Genomic DNA, 15,616 nt, shown 5'->3' on the forward strand with positions numbered 1-15,616 from the left:
TTTGTTTCATAGCCCACAGAGTACCTTCCTACACCCAAGAGACTAGAGTGTAGGGGTGAAGCCTCCATGCTGGCACCAGTTTGACCTCTCCATGTTCAAAGCACATGCAGGTGTTTATTTTTTCTTGGTTTCTTTAGGAGATTTATTCATTTCCTCCAGTTTGTGTTTTCCTGGCTCTCTTTAAGGGATTTATTCATTTCCTCTTTAAGGACCTCTATCGTCTTCGTATAGATGCTTTGAAGGTCTTTTTCCTGTGCTTCTGCTGTGTTGGAATATTCTGGTCCTGTTGTGGTAGCATAGCAGGGCCTCAGTAGAGATGTGTTGCCCTGGCTGTTACTGTGTTCTTAAGCTGGCATCTAGGCGTCTGGGTTTAGGGTGATTATATGTCTAGGTGCCGATTTCTGGATTTGTCTTTGTTGAGTGGCTGTTTGGGTCTTTGGTTTCTGTTTCCTGTCTGGATTTTCAGAGTGTGATGGCTGTGTATTGGTTCTTTTACTGGTCTGCTAGGCTGTGTGTTCATAGGGAATCCTTGCTGGTGTTGGAGGCTGGGATACAGTGATGAGTCAGAGGAGGGAGGTCTGGAGGGGATGGTATGGGGTCCACAAGAGAAGTGGACAGGAGGGAGGCCACAGCTGCTGAGATGTTGCTGTGCCAGAGAGGAGAGTAAGGGATTGGCTCTAGGGAAACAGAGAGTGGAGGTCTGCAGCAACCCAGCTGTTTTGCTGGCAGGTGTGACCTGCAGTTGAGCCTGAGGTATCTGCTTGAGTTGGGGCCTGGGATACAGCAATGAGTTGGGGGAGGGAGGTTAGGAGTGATAGTCTGTGGGATCCATAGGAGATGTGGGCGGGGGGCCATGGGGGGAGTGCTGTCCTGGTGTTCTGGTGCAGCAGCTCTAGGGATACGCCTAAGGGTTGGGTCTAAGGGAACAGAGAGGGGAGAAGGTCCATGTGCAGGTCAAATCACGTCAGTCACAGTAGCTGCAGTGTCTCTTAAAGATACACACAGCTATGTGCAGTGTGAAGGGGCTGTAGTCTGTGCTCAGACCACAGAGGAGAGCAGTAAGTAGCAGTCAGAAGCAAGAACGGCAAAGTCCTAACAGACAGACATGAAAGGAACACCAAGGTGTCTTAAATACCCATCTATGCCAGGGCAGCCTACTTCTCTAGCCAACAGGAACAAAAATACTAACGTGTAGGCATATTACCAGCTTGTGTTGAGCTGTGACATAACTACATTAGTATTATTCTCACAAAGTCAGTGCTTCCTGGAAATCATGCTAAGCAAAAAAAAAAAAAAAAAAAAAACTGAATTCAAAAAAGGAAGTATTACTCCGTATTTTCCTTCATGTGTGAACATGTGTGAAGTCTGAATGAGAGAGCATATGAATCCTAAATGTGTAAAGGACGCCAATAGAAGAAGCCAAGCGCTTAGGGTACTGTAATGGAATGCATGGAGTGTGAAAGCAGGAAGGAAGGCTGGCTGTCAGAAGAGGGGACTAGCAAGACGGGTGGGGGGGGGGGGGGATGGACAAGAAGTAGCCATAATGCCATGAGTACGAAAATAGAAAATAGCATAATGACGCTCATCGCTTTGTGTGCTAACACTTCAAATATATTCTTCTCAAAGTAATAATTTTAAAACTGGACTCTCTGGAAGCTCCTTGAAAATAGTCTTCATAGTTTAACTAAAAGAGAGTGACTTGTGAAACAGTTCACTGTCTCCACATGTGACAGCATCGTGGTAGGGCTAAGTCACAACAATAAACTAGGCTTGAGCTCCCTTGTCTAGCAGCACACACTGCAGCTCTGCGTGAGGGCCATTGGCGTCTCTTTAGCCTGTTGCTAAACTGCTTCTTGGCTGTTCATAGTTCTCTTCATGTCTTCCTAAAAGCCTTCTGCTGTGAGTTGTTCCTCTCTAGTCTTTGCTTTAATTTTGTAAGCTTTTCCATGTTGGAGTCTTGAAAGACTGATTATTTTCATTCCCAGTATCCCTACACCCAGGGAGAGCTCACTTTACTGCTAGTCAGCCGTTTCCTTTCCAGTTCCAGCAGTAGTAGGGCATGCTTCTTACTGCCCTTGACACGTTCACAGGCTACCTCATTCTCAGAAGCAGTGGGTATTTTTTCACCTTTACCCTACTGCAGTTGTTATTGGTAGTTGCAATATTGCTTGTATCTCTCAATATGTCTGTGCTCGGGCAGTCCTGGATGACCTTTGACAGCTGTTCTTTTTAGTCTCCTTTGCTGACAATCATTCTGGTCCCACGTTGAGTTCCTATAGTCATCCTCTGAACACCACTCTCTCTACTTTTGGCTTCTGCTTCAGGATGAACCCTCCATGTTTAGCCTACAGACTGCACGTCTGCACCTGAGTTTCTCATGGCTGCCTCCCTCTCCTTTCTGAAGTTGGATGCATTTTCTCCGGTGCCCGTGCTCCTCAGTCTTCGCTCATACCCTCTGTGAAGGGACATAACCTGCAGTTACCCTGCCTGTCTTCTGTACATGTACAAGTACAACTAATTACACCAGACAGATTTGACTTCGTAAATACCGTTTTTATTTTTTTCTTCCATTTTGTTCCCACACCACTTCATGTTATATGCCTTTAAAATCCTTTTCTTAAAATATTAATGTAGTCAGATCTACTGTTTCTAATCAGATTTCTTTGGTCTGTCTTCCAAGCAGCTAACAGGGTTTGTTATAAATTGTGGACAGAATGTTGTCATTGTCCCCTTGTGAACTCAACAGTGCTTCCTCAGCGCTTGCCTAGGGAAGGCCTTGTTCTACTCCCGCCCCTTGCCTGTGTAGTGTTGTACTTGCCTGAGTGTACTTCCCGCCCCTTCCTGCTTCTAACAGCTTTAGCACTGCCTGAACTGCCCTTCCCATGTCCTCAGCATACTAAGCTTTGTCTTTGAAGAGCACGGTAGACCTCATCTCTGAAGAACTCTGACTGTTCAGCAAAGTTGATCTTCTTCATCCTGCCATTTTTACTCACCTGTCTTCTTGTCAAGCTTTCCCCGTGTGCTATGCTGTAACTCTGTAGAGCTTGCATCCCCAACGTCCAGTGTTTTTACATTGGAGATCTTGTATCTTACAGGTATTTATTGTCCCATAAATGTTAATGTGAGTTCAGTCGTGTGGACACTTAGCATATATGTTTCACTGTGTTTCCCCACAGTGAGGAATAACTTCTCAAGCAGGATTGTGCTTGCTACAGTGGCAGCCTGGAGGGACACTTTGTATAGAAGTAGTTACAGAAGAAACAATTCAGGATCTGAGGATGTACAGAGTAGTACATAACTTTAGAAAGAAGGGGGGCTGTAAGAGGAAAACCTTTTAGATCTAGTGGTATTCCAGCCTTTAAGGGAAGCAGGCTCCCTCCAGGAAGGTAACATGGTGAGGTTTGTATTGAACAAAAGGTGTCTTGTACGCCTGTATAGAAGCAGAAATGGGAAGAGAGGGACCTAGAAGACAGTGCTAGTTAGAGGAGCTGCTGGTTCTAGACAGCGTAGACTTTAACTGGATGGAAAGGTTCCCACTGAGAAGGGAGGATGGTCTCTGGCTGTGCTTTCCTCTCAGTAAAGGGGTGGAAGCTCTGCTTTGTGGTAAAACAATAGAACTAATGTCTGTGTAGGCTTTCACCACTGCCTGCCTGCCGGTGCATGCCTCATCAGCACCCACTGTGGGCTACGTTCTCTAGCACCCTTACAACATCAGCTTGCTGAGAATCATCTGATTTCAGGAGCAGCTTCAGGTAATAACAGACAGTTGCCATCCTGTGTGGGCCCTTGCGTGTCTATGTAGCACCACCAGAAGATCCTTCCTTCCTTAGTAAGCCAGGTTTGGTCAGTTTACCTTTCTTGCTCCACAGTGTGCGTCAGGGCTTAGATGGGATTTTTAGCATCACACTGGAAGGTAAGCTACTCCAGGGTTTCTCTCACATAGGGTTTTATATTCCATTTAACTCCTTTCTTTGCTTCCCAATTTCTTGTTGTTTAAATTCTTACCAAAATTTCATTTGACTTTATTTTTGGAGCATTAATATGTCTTAAATCATCTCTGTAACCCAGGTGTCTCAGAATTGACATATGTTCCAATAAAAGAGCAATAAATGTTGTTTTCATTAAAATATCAGGGGTCGTTACTTACCAGGCATTAGTGTTCTGAGGGCTTAGATTTGTGGTCCTTGATCATCAGTGGATTTGTATTTGACCATTAAAATCATGTCTGGCCTCCTATATACGCTAGACATTTTTTTTGTTCCCTTAATAATTCATTATGCATTTCCTAATTTACTTGAATCACTGCAACAAGAGACAGCATATCAGATTTATTCAAGGGTTCCGATTCCTATCCCTCATTAAATACTTACATAGTGTTTTCCAGTAGCACTGAGAAGGAGTACAGCTACTGGTAGGTCTTCAGGTTAGAGATGACAAGTGTCAGCTGAGTGTGGTAGGAGTTGCCTGTGGTCTCAGCATTTGGGAGACCTAGGGAGGAGAAAGTGAGGCCCAGGCCAGCTTGGGCTACAGAGTATAACTTTCTTTTAATCTCTTTATCTTATTACCCCATGTTTCTTTTTATACAAACGTAACCAGTTTTTATATTCCTTGAGAGGAAGGATAGCTTCGTGTGTCCTTGGAGTGGGTATTTAAACAGCTTTATGCCGCTGTCCATGTTCCTTATACTTACATACTCTGACTAGAAAATCCCCTATCTCTTTCTCTATCTTAGCCAGTCATAGCCTCCACGCTGGGTGGGTCTGTTCCTTGCTTCTCTCTCTTGTGAGAGAGAAGGTGCTTATGTAGCACCTTCAGATACTGTGAAAGTTAGTCCTCAGAGAGGGGCTTTCCAGGGCAGCTTCATTCCTCCAAGTCCTGCATCTGCAGTGTGCTGTCTTCAGTAGTAGGCTCATACTTTCAAGTTCTGGGGGGCAACCAAGGGCAATAGCAATGGCCTATATTGTTTTAGGGGTCCCTTGGGCCCTTTCTTAGTGTTGCTTATTTCTCCGTCCATCGGTATGATCCTCTGTCCCCAGCTGAAGTCCACACACAGATTTTTCCCCCTCCTCCTTCTTAGCACCTATGTGTGCTTCTCTGGGGTTTTCCATCATTTTTTGAGGTGAATGATAAGTTTCTCAAATGTAGGTTTTATTGTGGCTTTATACATGGATAAATGTATAGTGTTATTTTCTCCACTTGACCTTAGGATGTCATTTTATGAACATACTACTCAAAGCCTTCAGTAAAGTTTTAAGTCTTTTTATTATATACATAATTGTACACCTTGAAACACCTGAAGAAAACAAAGTACACTTATATAAAGTTGCCTGTAATTGTTCAGTATATTTCTTTAAAAGTTTATAAGCCCCCCTCACATACACACATATTATTTATGTACACGCATATACACACATGCACTCACACTTCTACAGTGCAAGGTTTCTTTGCAAAGATTCTTGTGTCAGCTCATTTAAAGGATATTACTCTGTCAGTAGGGTAATACTTACAGAAGGCCTGTACCATGTACTCAATGCCTCAGACTGTGTGTGTGTGTGTGTGTGTGTGTGTGTGTGTGTGTGTGATATAACACAATAGTTTTAGGTACTGTTCTCCAAAGGTAAAGGAACAAGAACTGACTTTTTGCCGCATACTTTTCTAAAATACTGGTATTAATTTGGGAGGTAGGTAGTCCCTATTCCATTTCTACAGATCAGAAAACTGGGGTAGAGCTATAAAATATTTTATCCAAGTTCAGCCAGCTAGTAATGGTGATAGTATTGAAATCTAGCCAGTCTGACTCAGTGGGATTCCTATGTTTATATGTTGTTGCTAACTTTTTGATGTTAATGTATGTGTTAGGTCCACATGTGTGTGTACATATGAAAGCCCAAAGTTGTGTGTGTACATATGAAGGCCTCAATGGCTCTCCACTTTATTTATTGAGGCAGGGTCTTTCAATTTAATCCAGAGCTTGCCAGTACCTAGGAAATCCTGTCTCTGTCTTGCACCCAGTTTTTACATTTGGGTTCTGGGGATCTGAATGCTGGTCTTCATGCCTGTCTCACAAGTACTATTTCCATTGAGCTGTCTCCCCAGCCTGCCCCGCCCTGTAACTGGTACTTTAGCCTTTCTTCTTTGCTAATATCTGTAAGTCTTATCATTTCTTATATATCTTCCTTTCTATCCCTTTAAGGATAAAAAAAATTAAGGTTGTTCATGCCACTTATGCAAAATCTCAATCTAATTTTCATTATCTTTAATTTCAAAAAATAAGGTGAGAGATCAAAAAGTTAATACATGAGTCTTACCAGTAGGAGGACAGAGGCTCCACATTTGTCAAAGTGTGTACAGAAGAGTAATTTCAGAATTCCTAGTACCTAAAGACAGTATCTTAGTCTTCATAGCAGCAAGGAGCATTTGGAGGTAGTTCCGTCTAGCCACTTTATGCTTAAAGCCTTTCTGCCGTGGCAGAATCCCCACCTCCTGTGTGCTGGTGAGTGGGTGGTGATGGCAAGGGCTTAAGATCCCTATCTAAAACCCTGTTGTGTTTTTGCAGTGGATAGCCTGCTGAAATACACTGGCTATGGCAACGCTGCAGGACTGTTGGCGGCCAGGGGCCTCTTGGCTGGAGGAAGAGGAGATAACTGGTACTCAGAGGACGAGGACACGGACACTGAAGAATACAAAAATGCGAAACCAAAGTATAGTACTGTGTTTCTATTTACTTAAGTAGCCGTGCCTTTCAGTTAGTGGTTTGCCTTCTCCTTTCTTTGACTCTCATTTTCCAGTGCTTTCTCTTGGGAATTTGTAAGTTTTCCATCTACTGGTGTTTTTTGAGACAGCTTCAAATAATCCCTTAGAGTAACTTCAAGTGATTGAAGAAGCAGAGTATCTCACAGCATGTGCGGCATGGGTCTTTCAACAAGTCCGTTACCCTCTCTCAAGCAGTAAGAGTGTGGTGGTGATTTTTGATACTGAGAATCGATTTGAAAGAGTGTGTTACTGTTTTCCTTCCTTTATAACATACAGCTTTTTAAGTTGTAAAAAACAGGTTTTTAAGTTGGTTTTTTGATGCTTCATTCATTTTCAGTACCCTTGCATAAAACCCCTCACAAGTCAAAAAGTATTGCAACAAGGCACATAACCCCAGAAGGAGAGGAGCTGGCTCTGCACTGAACTATGATCAGACATTTATGTGGGAACTTGGTTTTCAATGGGTGTTTCAGTGCCCTGAAGGACAAACCTGAAATTCTGTGATGTCTCTAAGTCTAAGTCAATATGTACAAGGGAAAGACATCGTCGTCCTTAAAGCAGCTGCCACCTCTCTTCCTGTCCTCCCTCCCGCCCTTCCCCATCCTCTCATCCTCACCAGCTCGCGACTGTCCTCTCACTTGCTAACAGTCATTGGATCTGAGTTTTTACTGGGCCCCATTCCTCATTGCTAATAAGGCGCCTTCATTATGGGCATTGTCAATGACACTGCCATGCTGTTTTTTACTGGCCTTAGAATGATATGGGTCATGAAGTAGGTAACCAAGAATAGAAAATCACAATCTGTAAAATCAAGAGTAGATTGTATTCTGTTGACATGAAAATATTGAATTCCCATAAAGTGAAGAAAATTATCAATTTCCAGTCAGCAGGAACAACACAGCCTGTATCTGGACACATTAGGTTTGAGTACATAGTGTTATGTTTAACATCCTAATACTCTCAGCTTCACCAGTGTCTTACAGAGTGTTACCTAAGGAACAACGGGTCGCTGGGGGAAGGAGTGCTAGCAGTGGCTCACGGGCACTGACTTTTATAGACTACTGTCACTTAGATACTGTGACTTGCACATCTCTGGCGAGATTTTGAATATACAATAGAGGAATTATACTTTTTAACTCAATATTCTGAATTAGTCTCACAAGCTCTTCTTTTGAATAATTCTATAAACTGAATTTCCAAATCATTTTAACATTTTGTGTCTTTTCATTTGAGGCTTAAACAACTTGTTTAAAAGTCCCTCTTTTTGTTGGTGGTGTATATTTGGAGGTGCGGGCAGGTACTCACTGTATCGCACATGCTGGTCTCAAACTCATAGATTCAGGTGATCTTCCCCCTTAGCTTCCCCAGTAGTTGAGACTGTAGGCACACCCTACCACATCAGCTAAAAGTCTTGTCATTGTAAAGGAAGATGGAGATGACATTAACTATTTCTCAAATTCCAGGTCAGGTAGAGAGCTCATAAGCGCTCACAGATGTTGGCGTCTTTACATTTCAGTGTATGTGGTTGATTTTATCTAAGATGGTTTCTTTAATGATCATAGTCATGTAACTAGAAAGTACAGAATGCTACCATATGAGAAGGAGCTCAAAGAAAGCACAGGAGCATTGAGTCTCTCTCACTAGTGTAGGACATTGAATTTTATCACAGCGGTGATGTTAGATCCCAGGAGGGGACCTGTTGTTTGAATCAGTGTTGATGATGTCTGACACAGTTACTGTCAGAGCTCTCTGCCATGGATGGAATTATACTCTGGCTTTGCAGCCTTAATGGTGTCTTTCCCCGATCTTAGGCTTGGGCAGAGTCATTCCTAATGTGAAATCTTGTGTCTGTGATACATGGCTCCTTATAAGCATAAATACGTGTTTTCAAATAAATCACACCCCTTCATGCAGGGCCTGGTTTTCTTTCAGTGTACCCTCTCAAGAGGAACATTTTTGCTATCACTTTAAAACATTCTTTTTCCAGGGGCTCCTGTGGAAGTGACAGTGCATAAAATACTTTGTCAATAAGGCAGCCCTCTGTTACTCTAGGGGGTGACCCTCCGAGCTCAAAGCACTTGGTAGCACTTTTTACTAGTCTGATCAAACTTGGAAAGTTGACATCCGAAAAGATTGCTCATTTTACTGTACCCTCTGCCATTCAGCGTTCCCAGGGTCTCACTCCGCTTTTTTCAGATGCATTTATTCACAACAGTTGCTAGTATTGGCAGAAGCAACCACTCTTCATCCAGTTGGCCCAAGTCCCATTGTCAAAAATGTAAATGGATTCTGATTAATGTACCAAGGTAACCTGTAATCCTTTATTGGAATCTAAAACCAAGAATTGTGTGGACCTTCCATCCAGGCTTTGGGACACAGTTAATTTTACAGCAGGCTTTTTTGTGTCAAAATAAATGTATTTAATGGACTGGAAATGGCTTTCTGCAATTAGTTGCTTTTAAACAAAGTACACTCATAGAATTGAGATGCATGCCACATGGAGGTCTAGCCAGTCAGGCTTGTTAAGTTCTCAGATACAGTCCTTTATCGAAAGGAAAAGCTATTTAAACTTTTTTGTTTGATTTTAAATAGGATCTTACTTTGTAGCCCTAGCCTAAACCTCACATCTAAGTTAGGCTGGCCTCAAATTTATAGAGATCCACCTGCCTCAGCCTCCCAAGTGCTGGGATTAAAGCCTGTACCACTACAAACAGCTAAATGTTAATTTTCTACTGCTTTCTCCCATCCCTCTGAACATAGAGCCCCTTGATAACTGGTATGTTTTCATCATTCTGAATGTCAGTGGAGAGATAGATATTTAGTGTGTTTGACTTACTTTCAGCTTTGGATGTGTAGGTTTCAGGCTAGATACAGATGTATCCAGAGGTGTCTTAGGGGCTGCTTTATAGAGAGGTAGGAGGGGCAGAGACAAAAGTGGCCAGAACTCTGAATAATTTCTGACAGTTTTCACTGTGGTATGTAGAGTCCAGAAACGCTCTTGAGATAGTTATCTGACTACAGTGATCTCAGATGCTGGACACTATCATTCAGGCTGTTTCCTGAGCACAAGGCATCATGCCTGGAGTTTCTTCCCCTTGTCAGAGTTTTGTTGTGCTGCTTAGGTCTGCTGGTAATTGTCTTATTATTGTATAAATTGTATGGTTTCAGTATTTCTTAAAGCACATGAACCACAAATCAGACTTGAAGATTTTTCTCTTTGCCCAATCTGGGCTGTATTTGTACAGACTAGGATTTAACTAACTTTTATAAAGTAAGGTTTATGACTATAAGCATTCAGTGAAATACATCTAAAGTCTGGTCACAAAAAGACCGTAGTTGAAAACAAAATCATAACTCCTTCTGCCCCCTCCATAGCATCTCTACACAGCCTTTAACAACCTTAACACTTTATAACTTGCACTTTCAAAATGGAGTTTTCTCAGTTCCAGACTGACACTGACGTCAGAATCCCCCTGCTTCAGCTTCCCAAGCGCTGAGATTATAGGTACATCCCACTGCAACTGGCTTCAAAGAAAGAGGCAACTTCTTCACTTCCGCCTTTTTACTCAGGAAACAAAGTACACAACATAAAATTAGCATTCTAGGCAATGTAACGTATGAAAACCAGTGGCAGTCGGTACATTCACACTACTACACAGCCATGTGCAGAGCTTCTTTTAGACAGGTTTCACCGTATAGGCTGACTGATCTCAGACCTACAGTCCTGCCACAGCCTTGAGGGTGCTGGGATGCAGGTGTGTACTGCTGTGTCCAGTTTATTTCCAGACTTCATCCTCCCCAATAAAACTGTTCACCGTTGCACCCTCTCCTAGCTTCTTCCTGTCTGTATGAAATCAGGAAACCTTGTATATGTGAAGTCATATATAGTAGTTGTCCTTTGTGACTGGCTGATTCCACTTCGTATGTCATCAGGGTTTGTTCATATTGTAGTATGTATCAAAATGTCTCCCGTGTTAAGACTGAATGCCTCTCCATTTTACTCTGTAAACACTGTGTTTACTCACAGGCTGTCAAGAGACACTTGACGTGCTTCCGTCCTTTTACTCTTAGGTAATGCTGCTAAACAGAAGTGTCTTGGTGTCTCTGCAGGTCTCTGCTTTCATTTCTCTCGAGTCTGTGTCACCCATGCTTACATGCTCAGTTTCTTCAGGACCTGTCTGTTAGTTTACATCTCAGCTGTGCTATTTTACACTCTTGCCAAGGCCACAGGGCTTTCTTTTCTGTATGCTCACAGTCTGTTATTTTCTAGAGGGCATGTCTGTGCTTTCAGTAGGAGCACTAATGGGTAGAAAGTGGGGACTTGGGGTTTAATCGTCCCTGCGTACTGCCTACTGCTCCACTGCACTAGGAGAGAGAAACAGGTGCTCGCCCTTCATGCAGCTTCCTGTTCATAGTTATCTTTCTTCCATAATTTCTTTTCTTTTTATTTTTTATTTTTATTTTTTAATTTAATTTAATTTTTATTTTTTTAGGTTTTTTGAGACAGGGTTTCTCTGTGTAGCTCTGACTGTCCTGGAACTCACTGTGTAGATCAGGCTGGCCTCGAACTCAGAAATCCGCCTGCCTTTGCCTCCCAAGTGCTGGGATTAAAGGCGTGTACCACCACTGCCCGGCTCTTCCATAATTTCAAACCAGAAAATGATGTGTCTGCACATGCCCTGACATCCGTGGGAACACAGGAGTGCTAGAGCTCCCCGTCATTCAGTAAATAGTTGCACTGTTTACTGATAGCACCTGACAGCTACGGCTAGATCTTCATAACACTCAGAATCTAGTTACACCTTCTGCTTTAACTGTCACTAAGCTGAAACACTGGCTCTGTCCAAAATTCCCCCTTTGTCTGGCAACTGTGGCAGAGCCCTGGTTTCTTCACGGTAGGCTAGTGCTCCACCACCAAGTCACAGATCTGGCTCTCTGGTGCAGTGTAAATCCCCGTCTAACTGACCTTGTTGATTCCGCCTTGGGGCCTTTCATTACATTCTCAGCTCGGCAATTACTGGGATCCCTGTAAAACATGAGTCAGACAATGTCGGTTGCTTAAAACTGTCTAGTGACTGAAAGCCAAGGTTCCTACTGCAGTCTGTCTCTGCGCTGCTGCCACCCGGCCTCTTCACTACTTGTCAAACACCTGACCTTGTGTTGAGTGTTTCAGTGTGGAGCACAGCTCCTCCAGACAGTTGCTGGCTCTCAGGACACCCTCCAGGTCTTGCTCAGATCTGTTCTCCTCTCTGTGCAGCCTGTGTAGTGCCCTCTGAAGTGTGGGCATTTCCCTCCTAAGCATCTCTGTTCGTTAGGTCTGGGTTTTTTCCCCTTTGTTTGCAAGAAGGTAAGTTTCATAAGGAAATGAGATTTAAAAAACAAAAAAACCTGTCTTTATACAAATGTTTGTTGACTACATTAACACATTTTAAATTATTTTTTGTTAGAGTCTTTTGCCTGCATATATATCTATGCCCCATGTGCATGTCAGATGCCCACAGGGGGCAGAAGAGCCTGTCAGATCTCCTGGAACGGGAGTTACAAACAGTTGTGAACTCCTATATGGGTACTGGGAATCAAAGCCAGTTTCTCTGCTAAAGCAGTCAGGGTTCTTAACTGCTGACCCATCTTGCCAACCCCTGTACTAAAACATTTTTTTGAGCTGTTGATTGAGTTAGTCAGCAGCTCCAATGGAGAAGCTCTGCTAGCCAGGGTGGGGCTCAGGAGATCAAGGCATGGCTTGTTGCTTTTTGTGTTGCTTGGGGAGGTGCAGGAACCAAGTGTTCTGGGGAGGCCCCAGGAAGGACAGCTTGGGCTTTCTCCCTGTAGAGCCTCTGCTTCCCTGCACTCTGGCTCCCTCCCTTCCTTGTCTAGGCATACAGAAATGCCTCTTTCTAAAAACTTTTTAGAGGGTGTGGATTTATGGGCACCTAAGGAGAATTTTGTCCACAGTTACGTTTTGTTTGTCCCATGTAGTATTGTTTTTTGGTTTATATTCTTGTCATCATTTTGAAAAGTGCTCTTTAAAATAATTTAATCACTTGGCAACATTTAGAATGCAGACATTTCAGATGAAAATGTGGATTTCTAGCATCTTTATAACAACACCAAGTTCTCACTAAGATTCATGTGCTCACATAGCAGCCAGCTTGTGGAATTGAGTAGAGCGTCTGTCAGAGCTGGTGTGCATGCGCTGCTCGGGTGACCTGTCTCGCCTCCTTGCTGATTTGACAATTGCATACATGCGTTGCAGTTTCTCTTTTCTCCCTCCTATCTCTGTCAGCACCCCTTTCCTACAAATCCTTTTCCCACACCCATGTCTGTTCTGTTTTGTGATCTACTGTGTTTAACCAGAGCCATCTGTGTGGCCATGGATTTGGAACTGTCCTTACAGTTTGGTGGGTTCACTAGTGGGTGAACATCTGAAGTCACTGACTCCTTCTTTCCCAGAACCTCTGAGTAGTTAGTAGTTCCCCCTCCCACCGCCGCCTTGAGTCCCTCCCCTGCTCAGGTCTGACCTTTGTCAGGCCTGTTCTTGTTCCTGACCACTGCAGGCAGCTGCACAAGTTGATGAGTGCAGTTACTGTGTCATGTAAGAAGACAGCATTTCACGTCAGTCTGCTTGCTTTCCTACTCTTGTGTTCTTCCCTGGATCCCTTGAGGCCTAGCAATAGTGATACAGACGTCCTATTTGGGGCTGAGTTCAGCTGTTACTTTTTCTCAGCACCTTGAGCAGCTAAGAGTTTCTGTATTCACCACCATTTATTGGAAAGAAAAGCTTCCTTGCAGCAGTTTTATTATCTTCCCTAAGGTAATGTTACCAGTGGATATTAACATAGAGATTTAGAAGGCATTTGAGGCCATGAAAATTTAGCTAAATGACCTTATGGCCTCTCCAGCCATAGATTTTTAAATCTGATTATCAGTACTGGGCTTGAAATACAGTGCAGAAGGAACCAGGAATCCCATCAGTACCGGTGTCTGTGCCCTGTGCCCTATGCCCTGTGGGCGCGGCCATCAGAGCTGGTGTTGGCACGTGTGGGTCCAGCCAGTGTTGCAACAGGACGCCTTGCTTTGGCAGAGCTCTGAGTAACTTAAGCCCTGCCTTTAGAAGCGGAAGCTTTCATAGAGCTAAGTCTCCATGTAGTTCTTTTTGTTAAGTGATGCCAATATTACCCCGAGACAGCAATAGTTAGGAGAGTAAAATAATTGAGATGTATTTCAGCTTTTATCATACACTCATACCATTGTAGTATGTCATAATCTTCCTATTGCCAGGCCATAACATGCTAGTTGATGAAATGATCATATTTTTTTTTAAAAAAAATCATGGTTAGTAGCCACAGGTCAGACAATTGTCACCAAATTAGAAGATAAAATTAATCACAGGACTGGAATGATGGGAAAGAGGAGGAAAGACGAGGTGAATGAATACATACATACGTACATACATACATACATACATACATACATACATACATACCATTCTCCAAAGGCCCACCACAGTTAGTGTCCTTAAAGGAATTAAGACTCAGCCTTCAAACAGAGTAAAAATAACCTCAGAGTTTCATAGTAGTAAGATTTTGAAACATAAATGATGTCTTTGATTCTATGTATTTGTTCATCCCCAAATATACAACTTTGCATTATCGTTGTGTGATGACTTGTTTCCTCTTCTTCTGGGTGGAAAACGTATGAGACTGACCGGAGGGGAGAGAGAGCTCCCATCTGCCTTCTCCCACTACACATTGGTATTTCTCTTGTGAGAGAGTGGCACAGTTCATTGTCCTGGCTTGTGTTTCATGTGGTTTTGTTTATATTCCCCTGAGTATCATAATGGGGAAAAAAATCTATTTAAAGGGAGACGTGAACCAATGTTTGCGCTCTGTGTTTAAAGGAAGGTGTGTGTGTATGCGCGCGCATCTGGAGTATTATGGTATTGTCTCCATGGATAGGGGAGGGGCCTCACTGTAGGAGAGAGAATGCTGCCTTCATGCTCACTTGGAAGCTAACCTCAGAGCAAGCAGGGGACTCAAGAATAACTTCTAGAAAATAGATGTTATCCCACCAACGTACACCTTTAATCCCAGCACTTGGTGAGCAGAGACGTGCAGAGCTCTGAGTTCAAGACCAGACTGGTCTACACAGCCAGTTTAGAACAGCCAAGGATACATAGAGAAACCCTGTCTCAAAAGATAAACAACAAAGATACCGAGTGAAGAACCACTGTGCCTACCTAGGAACCTGTGCCTGACTGTGCTGTGCCTACAGCAGCACAGGCCTTACCAGTGTCCCCTGACATGTTTCTCAGGGACACGGTTGTGCTTGTGTCATTGTTTTCTGAAAAGTCTACAGGTGTGATTCCTCACATCACACCTCTGTCCGTGTGAGAAGCCTCTCAAGTGGCAAATGAGCGTGCTTGGCGTTGTTTATTTCTGTTCCCTTCCTATAAGACCCAATCTCCTTTGCTTGAGAGTAATATATATCTGTAATAAGTATCTTTATTTAGTTGTTTTTATAACTTAGCAAGTAGCAAGCACCATGTGGCCAAAGAAATAACAGCACAGTATCTCCATGCATCACTTCTCAGAAACCTCGTTTGGTTCTCTTTGTTGTTAAGTTTGGGAAATGTAGGGACCCCTTTAGCAATTTTGTGACAGCATCTAGCTAGAGCTCTTTCGCTTCTGTGGGCACCTTTAAACGAGAGAGTTAAGAGTAGTATCTGAACAGGGCACTTAAGCCCAGTCTATCATAACATGGGGAACTTTACATGTTGATCTGAGGTCAGGCCAGCTCCGGGTCCCCAAGTGATTCTAGTGTGTAATCAAAATGAGGAATAAGTGACGGATCTATATAGTTTTAA

At 43.1% G+C, this 15,616-nt stretch overlaps 1 protein-coding gene across 4 annotated transcripts in view; it reads left to right on the forward strand.

The window, feature by feature from the left end:
* Positions 1–15,616, forward strand: part of Ric8b (RIC8 guanine nucleotide exchange factor B) — a 94,464-nt gene that overhangs the window by 62,177 nt on the left and 16,671 nt on the right. For all 4 annotated transcript variants that reach the window (XR_003712575.1, XR_003712576.1, XM_028776946.1 and 1 more), the window contains exon 8: positions 6,557–6,701. Coding sequence is in view for 2 of the 4 variants with exons in the window: in XM_028776946.1 (XP_028632779.1) it covers positions 6,557–6,701 (145 nt within the window). In the remaining 2 variants the exon portion in view is untranslated. The remainder of the gene's footprint in view (positions 1–6,556; positions 6,702–15,616) is intronic.

This window comes from Grammomys surdaster, unplaced genomic scaffold (assembly GCF_004785775.1).
Source record: "Grammomys surdaster isolate TR1022 unplaced genomic scaffold, NIH_TR_1.0 275, whole genome shotgun sequence".
NCBI classification, from domain to species: Eukaryota; Metazoa; Chordata; class Mammalia; order Rodentia; family Muridae; genus Grammomys; species Grammomys surdaster.